The sequence below is a fragment of the Cucurbita pepo genome, chromosome 18 (genome assembly GCF_057944985.1).
Source record: "Cucurbita pepo subsp. pepo isolate OVF chromosome 18, ASM5794498v1, whole genome shotgun sequence".
Taxonomy (NCBI): Eukaryota; Viridiplantae; Streptophyta; class Magnoliopsida; order Cucurbitales; family Cucurbitaceae; genus Cucurbita; species Cucurbita pepo.
In genome coordinates, this window is record NC_141815.1 from 10,049,125 (window position 1) to 10,066,252 (window position 17,128).

The 17,128-nt window shown below is 41.0% G+C and overlaps 2 protein-coding genes across 2 annotated transcripts; both read right to left on the reverse strand.

Moving 5' to 3' along the window:
- Positions 1 to 549: 549 nt before the first annotated feature.
- LOC147787354 (ATPase 8, plasma membrane-type-like) lies at positions 550 to 10,244 on the reverse strand. The gene is made up of 15 exons (XM_087119588.1): positions 10,040 to 10,244; positions 6,223 to 6,564; positions 5,908 to 6,126; positions 5,687 to 5,824; positions 4,548 to 4,862; positions 4,132 to 4,458; positions 3,945 to 4,064; positions 3,737 to 3,859; positions 3,549 to 3,653; positions 3,142 to 3,451; positions 2,394 to 2,908; positions 2,146 to 2,316; positions 1,168 to 1,350; positions 910 to 1,085; positions 550 to 801 (listed from the first exon to the last, which is right to left on the reverse strand). Exons 2-15 carry the CDS (start codon positions 6,268 to 6,270, stop codon positions 705 to 707), a joined length of 2,847 nt encoding a protein of 948 aa, XP_086975714.1. The 5' UTR covers positions 6,271 to 6,564; positions 10,040 to 10,244; the 3' UTR covers positions 550 to 704.
- An 856-nt stretch (positions 10,245 to 11,100) lies between these two features.
- LOC111780585 (ATPase 8, plasma membrane-type) lies at positions 11,101 to 16,841 on the reverse strand. Its single transcript, XM_087119709.1, has 14 exons — positions 16,529 to 16,841; positions 16,215 to 16,433; positions 15,994 to 16,131; positions 14,920 to 15,234; positions 14,504 to 14,830; positions 14,317 to 14,436; positions 14,109 to 14,231; positions 13,921 to 14,025; positions 13,514 to 13,823; positions 12,790 to 13,304; positions 12,542 to 12,712; positions 11,835 to 12,017; positions 11,577 to 11,752; positions 11,101 to 11,468 (listed from the first exon to the last, which is right to left on the reverse strand). The coding sequence occupies exons 1-14, from the start codon at positions 16,574 to 16,576 to the stop codon at positions 11,372 to 11,374; spliced, it is 2,847 nt and encodes a 948-aa protein (XP_086975835.1). The 5' UTR covers positions 16,577 to 16,841; the 3' UTR covers positions 11,101 to 11,371.
- Between the last annotated feature and the right edge of the window lie 287 nt (positions 16,842 to 17,128).

The following is a 17,128-nucleotide window of genomic DNA, read 5'->3' on the forward strand; positions in this document are numbered from 1 at the left end:
TTAATAAAAGTTAGTATTAATAAAACCTTTTAAAGTTTGAAAATTGATAGTTTAGTGATTTTTTTTACACACAAGCCCACCGGCTAGGAAATATTGTTCGATTTGGTCCGTTATTGTCAGTTCATGATTTTAAAATGCATCTACTAGGTAATGGGAGGGGTTTCCACATCATTATAAGAAATGTTTCGCTTCGCTCTCCAACCAACGTGGAATCTCACAATCTACCCCTTGGGGATCTAGCGTTCTCGTTGACACACCGTGGGAGGATGGGCTCTAATACCATTTGTAACGGCTCAAGTCAACCGCTAGCATATATTGTCCGTTTTGGCGCGTTACGTATTGCTATGAACCTCACGATTTTAAAACGTATCTCCTAAAGAGAGATTTCCACATCGTCATAAAGAATGTTTCGTTTCACTCTCAAATAAACGTGGAATCTCACGATAACAAAGTAAAAAGTTTAAAGGTATTTTTATTAATTTAACCAATAACTTCATTATTATTACATGAATTACAATTTTTTCATCTTATTGTGTCCTTGATTAAGAACTTCAGTCTAGAATATATTTTCCTTACAAGAGTTGCAAATACAAAACGAAGTTACCCATTTCACCATCTATCATACATTTTTCTTTTCATTTTTTAAATTATTCCTCCTTCGTTTTTGTTGAAAGTCAGCCAAATGTCGTCCACTCAATCACAGATCAAAGAGTGTAGTGCTGTTGGATAGTGTCAATGTCCAACCCCTTCAACTTCACCACTGACTCTACATGGCCCTTCAAAGTGTGGAGTTCCCTCAGCCTGCACCGTTCAACATTCAAACACTTACTAAAAAGTTCATACAATTCGTGGTCGTCGTGCTTGGAATGACTTTCTAACTGTTCGATATTGATTTGTTTTCCAATTTACCTGGCAATTTCAGCTCTTTTCTTCGCTTGCTCTGCAATCGCTGAAAGTTCCTCGTAGCTGCTCTTTTCATGAAATATGGTTTCTGGTGGCTGCAGGCCATGCCTTGTACGTTGTGCTATTGCCCATTGTGCCTCTCTTTCGCCTTTTCCGTAATCCTTCTTCGTCGTAAACGCAGTCTACGGTAGCAGAATGGTCGAGAACATTCGTTAGCACGACACCCTATAAGTAAAATGACATTACAGAAGTTCGAACACGGACCTTATTCTCGAGCATGTTGTCCCAGGCCTTGCCGCTGAGGCCATAACGGATTGCAAATTTGAGGACATCAAGTGGGAAGTAAGTGACAATACTGAATAACCAGATGGCTCCTGCCCATCCCCACCCAATGCCTTTGATCCTTGCAAAGTCCCATTCGGAGTATACAGCAATTAGAGTGGCAACCTGAAAGGGAAGGCAGCAAAATAGAATACACAATCAGGAGAAAGAAGAAAGAATGTGAGATCCCACGTCAGTTTTGGAGGAGAACAGAACACCCTTTATAAAGGTGTGGAAAACTCCCCCAGATGCAATTTAAAAACTTTGACGGGAACCCCGAAAGGGTAAGTCCAAAGAGGACAATATCTGTTAATGGTGGGCTTGAGCCGTTACAAATGGTATCAGAGCTAGACATTGGGCGATGTACTAGCAAAAAGGCTGAGCCCTGAAGGGGGTAGACACGAGGTTGTGTGCCAACAATGACACTAGGACTCCGAAGGAGGATGGATTGTGAAATCCCACATCGGTAGGGGAGGAGAATGAAACATTCTTTGTAAAAGTGTGGAAACCTCTTCCTAGCAGACGCGTTTTAAAAACTTTGAGGGTAAGCCCAACGTGTACAATATCTACTAATAGTGGGCTTGGGCCGTTATAAATAGTATCAGAGCTAGACACTGGGCGGGCGATGTACCAGCGAGGAGGCTGAGTCCCGAAGGGGGTGGATACGAGGCGGTGTGCCAGCAAGGACGCTGGGTCCCGAAAGGGGGTGGATTGTGAAATCCCACGTCGGTTGGGGAGGAGAACGAAATATTCTTTATTATAAGGGGGTGGAAACCTCCCCTAGAAGACATGTTTTAAAAACTTCGAGGCTCGAAAAGGAAAAAACCCAAAGAGGACAATATTTGCTGGCGGTGGGTTCAGGCCGTTGTGCGGTTTTGAAAAGGGTTTGAAAGGAGGTAGAAGAAAAAGTGTTGTTCTTACCAACTGTGCAGCAAGGAAGGCAATAACTAGCAAGAAACCAGGGCATTCAACAAAGGACCAACTTCTTGACCTGGTAACAAAGATGAGAGCTTGACTGATAATGCTCACTTGAAGATAGAGAGCAGAGTTCATCTCAGCAAGATCTTTGAGTGGCTTTACACCAAATGTTTTCTGCAGACAATGTTGACATGTTAGTATACAATGTCATCTTTGTGTTTAACGTTCAGGGCACCATATCGTTTTCTCACCGGGAAGAAGACGGTTTCGTTGGCGAGCCAGAAGAAAAACACGGTCGCGAAGGCCATGTATGTTCCAAGGACAACACCAGTAGCAAAAATCTCTTTGAGTCTCCATGAGTCCGGCACAGGTGATGGCTTCACCCTATCCTTTGAAATGGTCATGATGGTTCCATCGTTTAGGATGGCAATGATAAGGACCATAAAAGGCGAGAAATCAAACTTCCAGATGAGAGCAACAAGCATGAATCCCAACACAATACGTATTGTAATGGAAACTGCATAGATAGTGTAGTTTTTCATTCTTTGAAAGATGGCTCTACTGGTTAACACAGCACTCACAATCACACTTAATCCTGGCTCGGTCAAGACAATGTCTGATGCGCTTCGTGCTGCGTCGGTTGCATCAGCCACAGCGATACCGATGTCCGCCCTCTTGAGAGCAGGAGCATCATTGACACCATCTCCTGTCATGCCACAAATATGTTTCCTCTCCTGAAGTCTCTTAACAATCTCATACTTGTGTTCTGCAATCCACAAATGACTAGTTTAGTTGGGGTGGGAGGGAGTCCAACGTTGGTTAATTTAGGGAATGATCATGGATTTATAAGTAAGGAATACATCTCCATTGGTATGAGGCCTTTCGGGGAAGCTCAAAGCAAAGCCATGAGAGCTTAGGCTCAAAGTGGACAATATCATACCGTTGTGGAGAGTTGTGATTCCTAACAATCTCTTCTCGTTAAAAGTATAATGTGATTACCCGGGAAGACTCCGGCAAACCCATCAGCCTTCTCAATGAGTTCATCAACAGGAATAGAAGCAATTGACTCATCCATGCTTTGCCCGAGCAAAGACGAGGACGGATACATGTTCGTGCCCATGCCGAGCCTCCGACCGGTTTCTTTCCCTATTGCAAGTTGGTCACCAGTGATCATCTTAACATTAACACCAAGTTCTAGAGCTCGGCGAATGGTTTCTGCACTATCATGCCTTGGAGGATCAAATAGAGGCAAGAGACCAACAAATTCCCATGGTTCTCCAGCACTCTCCTTGTCCTTGTCTTTAACAGTCTAAACATGATGGCAAACAAGGTTTAGAGGTAATAAGAAATCCTATTCATTCTATGAGTCAATGAACCTATTTTGTATATATATTCACACAATTCACCTGTCGACCAACGGCCAACGAACGAAGACCGCGATTAGCGTAGTTATCGATAATGGTATGAGCTTTCTGCCTTACTTCACCTTTAAGGTCACAAAGGTCAATGATCTAATACCAAAATGATAGAGTTAGGCATCTAAAACAAATGTGGTTCTTCAAAAGTGACATTGGCTATCAGACAACAACACTACCTGTTCAGGAGCGCCCTTGCTGCTTCTGTGCCAGTTACCATCTGTGTCGATGTAGGTAATGGCAGTACGTTTATCGACCGGGTTAAACGGCAAGAAATGCACCTCAGTTATTCCTGCTCTTGCCTTTAAGAGCCAAAAGGTTCAGTATACCACAAAAGGTTCAGTAAAAGGAAGCCCATGAACATAAAAACAAAGCTGCGTATAAAACCTCTTTGGGGTCATCCAACATTCCGACAATGCAGGCATCGATGGCGTCTTGATTTTCGACTCTCGACGCTCTTGCAGCAAACAGCATGACAGCGTCCTTGTCCATGTTTTGTACAAACACCTGCAGTCAGAAATGCACCATGATGAGCCATGATCAAAGCCAATGAGTGAAACTATGTGAGCTTGACCTCAATCAGGGACTTGTCTACTGTGAGCTTGTTGAGGGTGAGAGTTCCTGTCTTGTCACTGCACAGGACATCCATCCCAGCCATCTCTTCAATGGCTGTCATCCTCTTGGTGATGGCACCTTGCTGCGAAAGGCGATGCGATCCGATGGCCATGGTTACTGAAAGAACGGTTGGCATTGCTATGGGAATGCCTCCAATGAGAAGCACCAACAAGTTGTCAATGCCCTCCCTGTATGCTCTGTGCTGGATGGCAAACATTACTAGAATCTCAATGACCATCCCGACCGCGATCGAGCATATACAGAAGTTTCCAATGGCCGTCAACACCTGATCAATGATAAACCATTAGAACCACAAATCTTGCCATGAATCCTATGTTACTTTGGTTATGCAAGAATCAAGAGTTTTTCTTTTACCTTTTGGAAATGACCAACTTGGTTGGTGCTGTCCACAAGATGAGCTGCCTTTCCAAAAAAGGTATGCACTCCAGTGGCAATAACAACGGCCTCGATCTCTCCTTGCTTGCAGGTGGAGCCAGAGAACACTCCATCACCAGGATTCTTGGTGACAGGCAAAGATTCACCCGTAAGAGCAGACTGGTCGATCTTCAGAGGATCGCCTTCTAAGAGACGTGCATCGGCCGGGATAATATCTCCTAATTTAACGCTAATCACATCCCCTGGAACCAGAATTGCTGCCTCCTCTTCTTTCCACTTTCCATCTCTTAGAACCTACACAAGTTGAAAAACAACATTCTCATGAACCGCATTATCCCGTGTTAAATCATCACTAAACTCAAAAGTTTAAGTGGATGGGTTAGAGTAAATTTAATCATGTTCTCATATAACTTCGAGACCCAACAAATCCTTCCATTGACATCCAAAGAGTTGGAGAGAAATATTTCTTGTTATGATTGTTTGGAATCACGACTCTCTATAATGGTATGATATTGTCCACTTTGAGCATAAGCTGTCGTGGGTTTACTTTCGGTTGCCCCAAAAGATCTCATACGAATAGAGATATATTCCTTACTTATAAACCTATGATAACCCCTTAATTAGTCGATGTGGGACTCCTCTCCCAACAATTCTCAACAATCATCCCCCCAAACAAAGTACACCATAGAGCCTCCCTTGAGGCCTATGGAGCCCTCAAACAATCTCTCCTTAATCGAGGATCGACTCCTTCTCTAGAGCCCTCGAACAAAGCACACCCTTCGTTCGACACTTGAGTCACTTTTGACTACACCTTTGAGGTTCACAACTTCTTTGTTCGACATTAGAGGATTCTATTGACATATCTAAGTTAAGAGCATGACTCTGATACCATGTTAGGAACCACAACTCTCCACAATGGTATGATATTATCCACTTTGAGCATAAGCTCTCATAACTTTACTTTTAGTTTCACCAACAACCTCATATCAATGAAGATGTATTCCTTACTTATAAACTCATGATCAACCCCATTAGCCGACGTGGGACTCCTCTCCCAACAATTCTTAACAATGACACCATAATAACCCACCCAAAACTTCGAAAAGGAATGCAAATACCTTGGTTTTGGGGGCCAGACCAGCCATGAGAGCAGCAGCTGCATTTCCAGCATTGTTCTCTTCAATGAAACTAATGGTAGAGTTAATGATCAACAACACAATAATCCCAACAAAATCTTGCCAATCCGGTGGTTTCCCCTGCATTTTAGACCAAAATCTAGCTTGAGTTTCTAAGTGTAAGAGAACGAACAAGAACAAATTTGGGTAAAATGTATAAGTACCCCTCCATTAGCCAGGGCAATGGCCATGATTGCCGCAGATTCCATAACCCATGATAGAGGATTCCACATAAACCCCAAGAACTTCAAAACCTTGCTCTCTTTTTTCTCTTCAAGCTTGTTAGGACCAAAAATTTGGAGTCTCTTTTCTCCTTCTGCTGTGCTCAATCCATCTTTAGTGCACTTTAGTTTCTCAAAAACTTCCTCCACAGGAATCCGTTCCTACAAGAACCCACATAGAAAAACAAAGATCAAAACACAAAAAAAACAGAGAATCGCAAAAACAAAACAAAAGAAACAATGAATCAATGTTCTTACTAGATCAACGTTCTCATTCTTGACATCTTCCAACGAAATATCGCCCATAGCTGACCAAAAACAAGCAAAACGAAGAAGAAAATCTCCAAAAACCACTTCGAATATCCCTTCTTTCTCCGGCAGGCTCTTCTTATAGGAAATGGAGAAGGCGAGGGAGTTGATTCAAGAAACCCCATGATCGGCTGTGGGTTGCTAAATGAGTAAACTTGCAGAGCTGGAGTGGTTACAACCAGTGCCGAGCAGAGTTGGTTGATACCTTCTGTGGCTTCCCAGACCCTACGGGCTGTTCCAGTAACAGGTTGGCGGATGTGGCAATGAGCATGTAGCATTTTGTTCATGGTCCTGCTACAAAAACAAAATCATTTTATTTATTTATTTATTGGTTTGAGATTAGAATTTTGGTTACAATTAGCATTATATAAATGATAATTGAAATCAATGTATCGACTTAGAATAAGCTTTGATGTGAATTTAAAATTTATGTTTTGGATGTATATTTATCAAATATAATTATGTTTTATTTTACTTTAATTTGGATTAATATTATTACTAAAAACTAAGACCCGCCTCTAACAAAGTTAAAAATTCTCGTTTAAACCGACCCTGGGGAGTGTGGAAAGATTTTTTCTGTTAGCTATACAGAACCAAGAACTATGATTAAATTTTTCGTCCCAACCCTATCCTATCAATTTAATTTTAGTAGCCGGCTCCGTAATATCATCCGAAACACTTTTGGCATCAGGGGGAATTCCTCTAGCACACGCAAAGAGTGTTAGGAACAGAGAGAGAAAATTGGAAAGATTAGAATAATTGGGAGAATCTCTCATTCTATTGAAAAAATGAAATGGGCTATTAGTGTTAAATCAAATCACTAAATCTTATCACTAAATCTTATGACTCAATCAAATCTAATTCAAATAACTAAATCAAATCTCATCCAAATAATTAAATCAAATCTAATCTTAACAATTCCTTCGGATAGTAATCAGTTTATATCTACGATCTCATAACAAACTTGCATCCTGAAATAATTAAATCAAATCTAATCCTAACAATTCCTCTGAACAAGAATAGTAATTCTAGTTAAATCAAATCTAATCCTAACAATTCCTCCTTTAAACTAAACAAGAATAGTAAAACAGACTTCCACTGGATAACTTCATCAATTCTCATGTGTCATTTCTGTTTATTGCTCCAGATCCATGGCTTGCCTCCATTTCTCACTCTTCAATGCGTCTTTAAATCAACGAGTCTTCAAAGTTAAGTTTACCGGTTCACTAGTGGTAAACATGACCGAGTGAGCTTCAATCATCTTCTTTCCAAAAAAAAAAAACTTCTCCTATTTCATAGTCTCTCATCCATACTGCTTCATCATCTTCTTCACAAAAATCTTCTCCTATTGCATAATCTCTCATCCAAGACGGGTGGTCTCTTATTCCTAGCCTTATTCGAGCTAGGAGAGCTTGCTTCAGCCAAAGAGCGAGAGGAAATATTTTCCTCTGTCTGCCGCTTCTATATCATAGAGTCGGTAAGCTTTTGACTCTTCACTAACTCCCAGCAAAACATAACTCAAACTCTTATCATCTAGCTTAGTTCTCCGAGCTGCCTCCTCTTTTTGTATCTGAATCAACTCGAGCTCACAATATTGTTCTTCTTCCTTCTGCTACAGCTCCAGAGCTAATCGTCGTTGAGCTTTTTCTGTCCTCCTATTCTCTTCCAGCATTTTATCTGGCTTTTCTCACTCTTTTCGTGCTTGTTCTTCTTTTTGTCTTGTAGCAATAAGAGCGGCTTCTCTCTTTCTCAAGCTGCACATCAACATCATCAAACAACTTCTTGCGACCTCCCTCTATTCGCCTCTTTATTTCTAATTTAGTCTCTTCAGAGTTTAGCCTTTCTTCAACATTCTTCTGAATTAGTTCTTCCATCCTCCTAGCTGCATCTTCTTCTAACTTCTTTCAGCTCTGCTTCACGCCTTTTCTTCTCTTCTTCCTCTTTCTTAAGCTTCTCTATGGAATGTTTCCGATCAGTGGATGCACGACTAGGACTGGAACTGGACGATTTGGGGAAAGGAGATAACGAGGAAGACCTACTTCTAAGTCGGCGGCTGAGGGAACTTGAACGACTGCTTCTCCTGGAACGGGTAGTGGAATGATAGGGGGAAGGACTTGGGTCCCTTCTGCTTCTTCGACTATGGCGATAGGAATTGAAGTGATGAGTGTACGACAGAGACCATGAACCACTTCTCTCCATAAGTTTCAATCGAGGTTGAACTGCTGCTACAGGCTGAGATATAGCATGCAGTACGAACATTCGATTCAAAGACATCTCTGTCTCCATGATTAAGCCTCTCTCAGGATGAAACACCTTGCATGTTCCATTTTGAAACAAAATGCTAAGCCCCTTTGCTTGCAATTTCCCAATACTCAGCAGATCGTTCTCAGCTCTGGCAATAATACTCCTGTGATTATCAGTATGATTCCATTCACTTGCAGCCGTACATTATCCTTTCCCGTTACATCCATGCTTGAGTTGTTACCCAGCTTCACTGAATCTCTGAAACTTCTATCAAAATCTGAAAAATATTCCTTCTTCCCACACATATGATTGCTACATCCCGAGTCAAGGAACCACATATCTTCTCTATTGGCCTTATTCATATTCACGTAAGCCATCAGCAACATCTCTTCTTGAGTCTCTACATAGTTTGCCTCCTCCTTGCTTTGACATTCCATTGAAAATGTCCTAGCTTGTGACAATTATATCACTCCACATTGGCCTTGTTGAAGGTTTGTCTGCCTCGTCCCCTTCCTCTGCCTCTAAAGCTTCCATGACCTTGACTCCTTCCTCCAGTTTGTTCATCATGAGTGATCTTCAAAGCGTGTTCTTCTCCAACATGAGAACTCATGCGTTGTTCATGCACAAGCAGATTGCTTTGCAACTCATCAATGGTTAAGATGGTTGTATCCTTAAACTCCTCAATGGAACACACAATATAATCAAACTTGGGAGTCATAGATCTCAAAATCTTTTCAACTACTTCAACATCTCCTTTGTTCTCACCATTTATTTTCATCTTATTGGCTATGCCAAGGGTCCGAGAAAAATACTCATCTACAGATTCTCCTGCTTTCACGTGAAGCATTTCAAACTCCTTCCGAAGAGCTTGCAAGCTATCATTGTTGAGGATTGTCTCCAAGATCAAACGATCTAATTCTTTGCTTTCAAATTGATCTTCTGTGCTTCTTCTCTGGTCATCTGTGAAAATGATGTTTGTTGCTGATATTCCATTCTCCACCAAATCTCAGTACTCCTCTCAACGCAAAAGGTTTTCCATGAGCATCGCCCAATGATCATAGTACCCATCAAATTTCGGAATTGCAGGTTGCACAAATGGACTCTCCATCAACATATTTTTATTATAACACGTAGAGCACAAATGGACTCTCCATCGACATATTTTTATTATAACATGTAGAAGACTGCTGCTTTTAGTTTAACTAGTTTAGGGATCAGAAGCATTGAGAGACTTCTCAAATTCTATTGAAGAATGAAATTGGCTATTATAGCAATCAAATCCGACTAAATCTGGTATATGACTAAATCAAATCTAATTCAAATAACTAAATCAAATCTAATCCAAATAATTAAATAAAATAATCAGCGACTTAAAACTATCCTGATCCTAGGTTTGGTCTTCGGATAAACCTTATCCGATTTGGTTTCAATTCTGGAAGGGGAATAACAAAGAGATCACAAACAAAACAGAGAAAAAAACGAAGTAGAAAACAGAAATCAGTAGGAAGAGTTGGAGAGAGACCTTTGACGCTTGGAGGCAGCAGAGAGTTCAGAGGCTTTGGATTGATTGAAGCTTGAGGGCGGCCATCATTTCATCGTTGCGGCGAATGTTCTCGAGCCTCCTGCGCTCGTACTCAGTGAGAGCTTGAGAGGCCATGGGAAACTGGAAAGGGTTTAGGGCAGAAGTAGAAGCAGAAGGAGAATTGGGGTTTCGTGGATTTCGAAATATGGAAAGGATTCTTATATACAGTTGGAGTTGGCGGGAAAACACCACCGGCGGGTTGAGGGGCTACATTGCCTATTTAACCGCCACGTCACTCTCATGCTCTGTGGCTAAAATATATTTATTATTTAATCCATTTAATTTTAGCTTTTTTTTTTTTTTTAAATGAAAGTACATTAAAAATTTCCATTCTTTTTAAAGGTTCACGAAATTTGAAAAAAAAACGTTCCCAACTTTTTTATCAACATATTTATAGTTTAACGTAAAAAAAAATTAACTTTTTTATCAACATATTTATAGTTTAACGTAAAAAAAAATTAAACTTTTTTATAAAGACTTATAAATTTTAATTAGTATTTTTTAAATATAGTAACGAGAATAAAGTATTTTTCAAAAAATATTTAAAAAAAGTTGAAAAGTATTAATAAAATTTTTGAAAGTTTTAAAATTGAAATTTTTTAAAGTTTAGTGATTTTTTTTATGCCCAAAATCACAGCTAGTAAATATTGTTTGATTTGGTCTATTAATATCGTCATCAGCCTCATAATTTTAAAACGCATCTATTCGAATTTCCACATCTTTGTAAGAAATATTTCATTTCCTTCTCCAATCAACGTGGAATCTCACTCTCCAACTAATGTGGAATCTTACAATCTATCCTTTGGAGATCTAGCGTTCTCGCTGACACATCGTCCAGTTCTAATATCATTTGTAACGGTTCTAGCCCACCGCTTGCAGATATTATCAATTTTGACTCGTTCATATCGTTGTGAGTTTTGCGATTTTAAAACCCGTCTGATAGGAAGATGTTTCCACATCTTTATAAATAATGTCTAATGTGAAATCTCACGGCAAGAAAGTAGAAAGTTTAAAAGCATTTTCATTAATTTAACCAATAAATTATAAGACAAACTACTATAACCATAATATGTCTTTATTATTACAAGAATTTTAACTTTTTCATCTTATTTTGTCCTTGATTAGGAACTTCAATCCAGAATATATTTTCCTTATAAGAGTTGCAAAGCTACCCATTTCACCATCTATAATATATTTTTCTTTTCATTTTTTAAATTATTCCTCCTTCGTTTTTGTTGAAAGTTAGCCAAATGTTGTCCACTCCATCACAGATCAAACAGTGTAGTGTTGTTGGATAGTGTCAATGTCCAACCCCTTCAACTTCACCACTGACTCCACATGGCCCTTCAAAGTGTGGAGTTCCCTCAGCCTGCACCGTTCAACATTCAAACACTTACTAAAAAGTTCATACAATTCGTGATCGTCCTGCTTGGAATGACTTTTTAAGTGCTCGGTATTGATTTGTTTTCCAATTTACCTGGCAATTTCAGCTCTTTTCTTCGCTTGCTCGGCTATGGCTGAAAGTTCCTCGTAGCTGCTCTTTTCATGAAATATGGTTTCTGGTGGCTGCAGGCCATGCCTTGTACGTTGGGCTATTGCCCATTGTGCCTCTCTTTCGCCTTTTCCGTAATCCTTCTTCGTTGTAAACGCAGTCTACGGTAGCAGAATGGTCGAGAACATTCGTTAGCACGACACCCTATAAGTAAAATGACATTACAGAAGTTCGAACACGGACCTTATTCTCGAGCATGTTGTCCCAGGCCTTGCCGCTGAGGCCATAACGGATTGCAAATTTGAGGACATCAAGTGGGAAGTAAGTGACAATACTGAATAACCAGATGGCTCCTGCCCATCCCCACCCAATGCCCTTGATCCTTGCAAAGTCCCATTCGGAGTATACAGCAATTAGAGTGGCAACCTGAAAGGGTATATAGCAGAATACAGAATTAGGAGAAACAATGTGAGATCCCACGTCGGTTGGGGAGGAGAATGCAATATCCTTTATAAGGGTGTGGAAACCTCTCCCTAGCATAGGCGTTTTAAAAACTTTGAGGGGAATCCCGAAAGGGTAAGCCCAAAGAGGACGATATCTGCTAATAGTGGGCTTAGGCCATTACAAATGGTATCAGAGCTAGACATTGGGCGATGTGCCAGCGAGGAGGTAAGCCCCGAAGGAGGGTGGACACGAGGCTGTGTGCCAGCAAGGACGCTAGGTCACGAAAAGGGATGGATTGTGAAATCTCATATCGATTAGGGAAGAGAACGAAACACCAGTGTGGAAACCTCTCCCTAGCAAACGAATTTTAAAAACCTTGAGAGGAAGCTCGAAAGTGAAAGTCCAAAGAGGACAATATGTACAAGCGGTGGGCTTGAGCCGTTACAAAGAATGGGTAATTTTGAATAGGGTTTGAGAGGAGGTAGAAGAAGAAGTGTTGTTCTTACCAACTGTGCAGCAAGGAAGGCAATAACTAGCAAGAAACCAGGGCATTCAACAAAGGACCAACTTCTTGACCTGGTGACAAAGATGAGAGCTTGACTGATAATGCTCACTTGAAGATAGAGAGCAGAGTTCATCTCAGCAAGATCTTTGAGTGGCTTTACACCAAATGTTTTCTGCAGACAATGTTGACATGTTAGTATACAATGTCAACTTTGTGTTTAACGTTCAGGGCACCATATCGTTTTCTCACCGGGAAGAAGACGGTTTCGTTGGCGAGCCAGAAGAAAAACACGGTCGCGAAGGCCATGTATGTTCCAAGGACAACACCAGTAGCAAAAATCTCTTTGAGTCTCCATGAGTCAGGCACAGGTGATGGCTTCACCCTATCCTTTGAAATGGTCATGATGGTTCCATCGTTTAGGATGGCAATGATAAGGACCATAAAAGGCGAGAAATCAAACTTCCAGATGAGAGCAACAAGCATGAATCCCAACACAATACGTATTGTAATGGAAACTGCATAGATAGTGTAGTTTTTCATTCTTTGAAAGATGGCTCTACTGGTTAACACAGCACTCACAATCACACTTAGTCCTGGCTCGGTCAAGACAATGTCTGATGCGCTTCGTGCGGCGTCGGTTGCATCAGCCACAGCGATACCGATGTCGGCCCTCTTGAGAGCAGGAGCATCATTGACACCATCTCCTGTCATGCCACAAATATGTTTCCTCTCCTGAAGTCTCTTAACAATCTCATACTTGTGTTCTGCAATCCACAAATGACTAGTTTAGTTGGGGTGGGAGGGAGTCTCACGTTGGCTAATGGGTTTATAAGTAAGAAATACATCTGCATTAGTATGAAGCCTTTTGGGAAAACCCAAAGCAAACTCATTAGGGCTTAGGCTCAAAGTGGACAAAATCGTACCATTGTGGAAAGCTAACAATCTCTTGTGGTTAAAAGTATAACGTGATTACCTGGGAAGACTCCTGCAAACCCATCAGCCTTCTCAATGAGTTCATCAACAGGAATAGAAGCAATTGACTCATCCATGCTTTGTCCGAGCAAAGACGACGACGGATACATGTTCGTGCCCATGCCGAGCCTCCGACCGGTTTCTTTCCCTATTGCAAGTTGGTCACCAGTGATCATCTTAACATTAACACCAAGTTCTAGAGCTCGGCGAATGGTTTCTGCACTATCATGCCTTGGAGGATCAAATAGAGGCAAGAGACCAACAAATTCCCATGGTTCTCCACCACTTTCCTTGTCCTTGTCTTTAACAGTCTAAACATGATGGCAAACAAGGTTTAGAGGTAATAAGAAATCCTATTCATTCTATGAGTTAATGAACCTATTTTGTATATATATTCACACAAGTCACCTGTCGACCAACGGCCAACGAACGAAGACCGCGATTAGCGTAGTTATCGATAATGGTATGAGCTTTCTGCCTTGCTTCACCTTTAAGGTCACAAAGGTCAATGATCTAATACCAAAATGACAGAGTTAGGCATCTAAAACAAATGTGGTTCTTCATAAGTGACATTGGCTATCAGACAACAACACTACCTGTTCAGGAGCGCCCTTGCTGCTTCTGTGCCAGTTACCATCTGTGTCGATGTAGGTAATGGCAGTACGTTTATCGACCGGGTTAAACGGCAAGAAATGCACCTCAGTTATTCCTGCTCCTGCCTTTAAGAGCCAAAAGGTTCAGTATACCACAAAAGGTTCAGTAAAAGGAAGCCCATGAACATAAAAACAAAGCTGAGTATAAAACCTCTTTGGGGTCATCCAACATTCCGACAATGCAGGCATCGATGGCGTCTTGATTTTCGACTCTCGACGCTCTTGCAGCAAACAGCATGACAGCGTCCTTGTCCATGTTTGGTACAAACACCTGCAGTCATAAATGCACCATGATGAGCCATGATCAAAGCCAATGAGTGAAACTATGTGAGCTTGACCTCAATCAGGGACTTGTCTACTGTGAGCTTGTTGAGGGTGAGAGTTCCTGTCTTGTCACTGCACAGGACATCCATCCCAGCCATCTCTTCAATGGCTGTCATCCTCTTGGTGATGGCACCTTGCTGCGAAAGGCGATGCGATCCGATGGCCATGGTTACTGAAAGAACGGTTGGCATTGCTATGGGAATGCCTCCAATGAGAAGCACCAACAAGTTGTCAATGCCCTCCCTGTATGCTCTGTGCTGGATGGCAAACATTACTAGAATCTCAATGACCATCCCGACCGCGATCGAGCATATACAGAAGTTTCCAATGGCGGTCAACACCTGATCAATGATAAACCATTAGAACCACAAATCTTGCCATGAATCCTATGTTACTTTGGTTATGCAAGAATCAAGAGTTTTTCTTTTACCTTTTGGAAATGACCAACTTGGTTGGTGCTGTCCACAAGATGAGCTGCCTTTCCAAAAAAGGTATGCACTCCAGTGGCAATAACAACGGCCTCGATCTCTCCTTGCTTGCAGGTGGAGCCAGAGAACACTCCATCACCAGGATTCTTGGTGACAGGCAAAGATTCACCCGTAAGAGCAGACTGGTCGATCTTCAGAGGATCGCCTTCTAAGAGACGTGCATCGGCCGGGATAATATCTCCTAATTTAACGCTAATCACATCCCCTGGAACCAGAATTGCTGCCTCCTCTTCTTTCCACTTCCCATCTCTTAGAACCTACACAAGTTTGAAAAACAACAATCTCATGAACCGCATTATCCACGGTTAAATTATCACTAAACTCGGAAGTTTAAGTTGATGGGTTAGAGTAAATTGAATCACGTACTCATACTTCGACACTCCCCTAACTTCAAGACCCAACAAATGCTTCCAATGACATCCAAGAGTTGGAGAGAAATATCTCTTGTTAGGATGGTTAGGAACCATGACTCTCCATTATTGTGCACTATTGTCCAAGATGTATTCCTTACTTATAGATCCATGATCGACCCCTTAATTAGTCGATGTAGGACTCCTCTCTCAACAATTATCAACAATCCTCCATCGAACAAAGTACACCATAGAATCTCCCTTGAGGCCTATGGAGCCCTCAAACAACCTCCCCTTAATCGAGGCTCGGCTCCTTCTCTAGAGCCCTCGAACAAAGCACACCCTTCGTTCGACACTTGAGTCACTTTTGACTACACCTTCGAGTTCACAACTTCTTTGTTCGACATTAGAGAATTCTATTGACATGAATAAGTTAAGGGCATGACTCTAATACCATGTTAAGAATCACAACTCTCCACAATGGTATGATATTGTCCAGTTGACTTTACTTTTTGTTTCCCCAAAAGCCTCATACCAATGGAGATGTATTCCTTACTTATAAACTCACGATCAACCCCATTACTCGACGTGGGACTCCTCTTCCAACAATTCTCAACAATCAAACCATATTAAACCACCCAAAACTTCAAAAAGGAACGCAAATACCTTGGTTTTGGGGGCCAGACCAGCCATGAGAGCAGCAGCTGCATTTCCAGCATTGTTCTCTTCAATGAAACTAATGGTAGAGTTAATGATCAACAACACAATAATCCCAACAAAATCTTGCCAATCCGGTGGTTTCCCCTGCATTTTAAACCACAATCTACCTTGAGTTTCTAAGTGTAAGAGAACGAACAAGAACAAATTTGGGTAAAACGTATGAGTACCCCTCCATTAGCCAGAGCAATGGCCATGATTGCCGCAGATTCCATAACCCATGATAGAGGATTCCACATAAACCCCAAGAACTTCAAAACCTTGCTCTCTTTTTTCTCTTCAAGCTTGTTAGGACCAAAAATTTGGAGTCTCTTTTCTCCTTCTGCTGTGCTCAATCCTTCTTTAGTGCACTTTAGTTTCTCAAAAACTTCCTCCACAGGAATCCGTTCCTACAAGAACCCACATGAAAAAACAAAGATCAAAACACAAAAAAACAGAGAATCACAAAAACAAAACAAAAGAAACAATGAATCAATGTTCTTACTAGATCAACGTTCTCATTCTTGACATCTTCCAGCGAAATATCACCCATAGCTGACCAAAAACAAGCAAATCGAAGAAGAAAAGCTCCAAAAACACTTGGAATATCCCTTCTTTCTCCGGCAGGCTCTTCTTATAGGAAATGGAGAAGGCGAGGGAGTTGATTCAAGAAACCCCATGATCGGCTGTGGGTCGCTAAATGAGTATACCTGCAGAGCTGGAGTGGTTACAACCAGTGCCGAGCAGAGTTGGTTGATACCTTCTGTGGCTTCCCAGACCCTACGGGCTGTTCCAGTAACAGGTTGGCGGATGTGGCAATGAGCATGTAGCATTTTGTTCATGGTCCTGCTACAAAAACAAAATCATTTTATTTATTTATTTATTGGTTTTTTCTTTTTTCGTGAGAGATTGGAATTTTGGTTACAATTAGCATTATATAAAGGATAATTGAAATCAATGTATTGAGTTAGAATAAGTTTTGATGTGAATTTAAAATTTATGTTTTGGATGTATATTTATCAAATATAATTATGTTTTATTTTACTTTAATTTGGATTAATATTATTACTAAAAACTAAGATCCGCCTCTAACAAAGTTAAAATT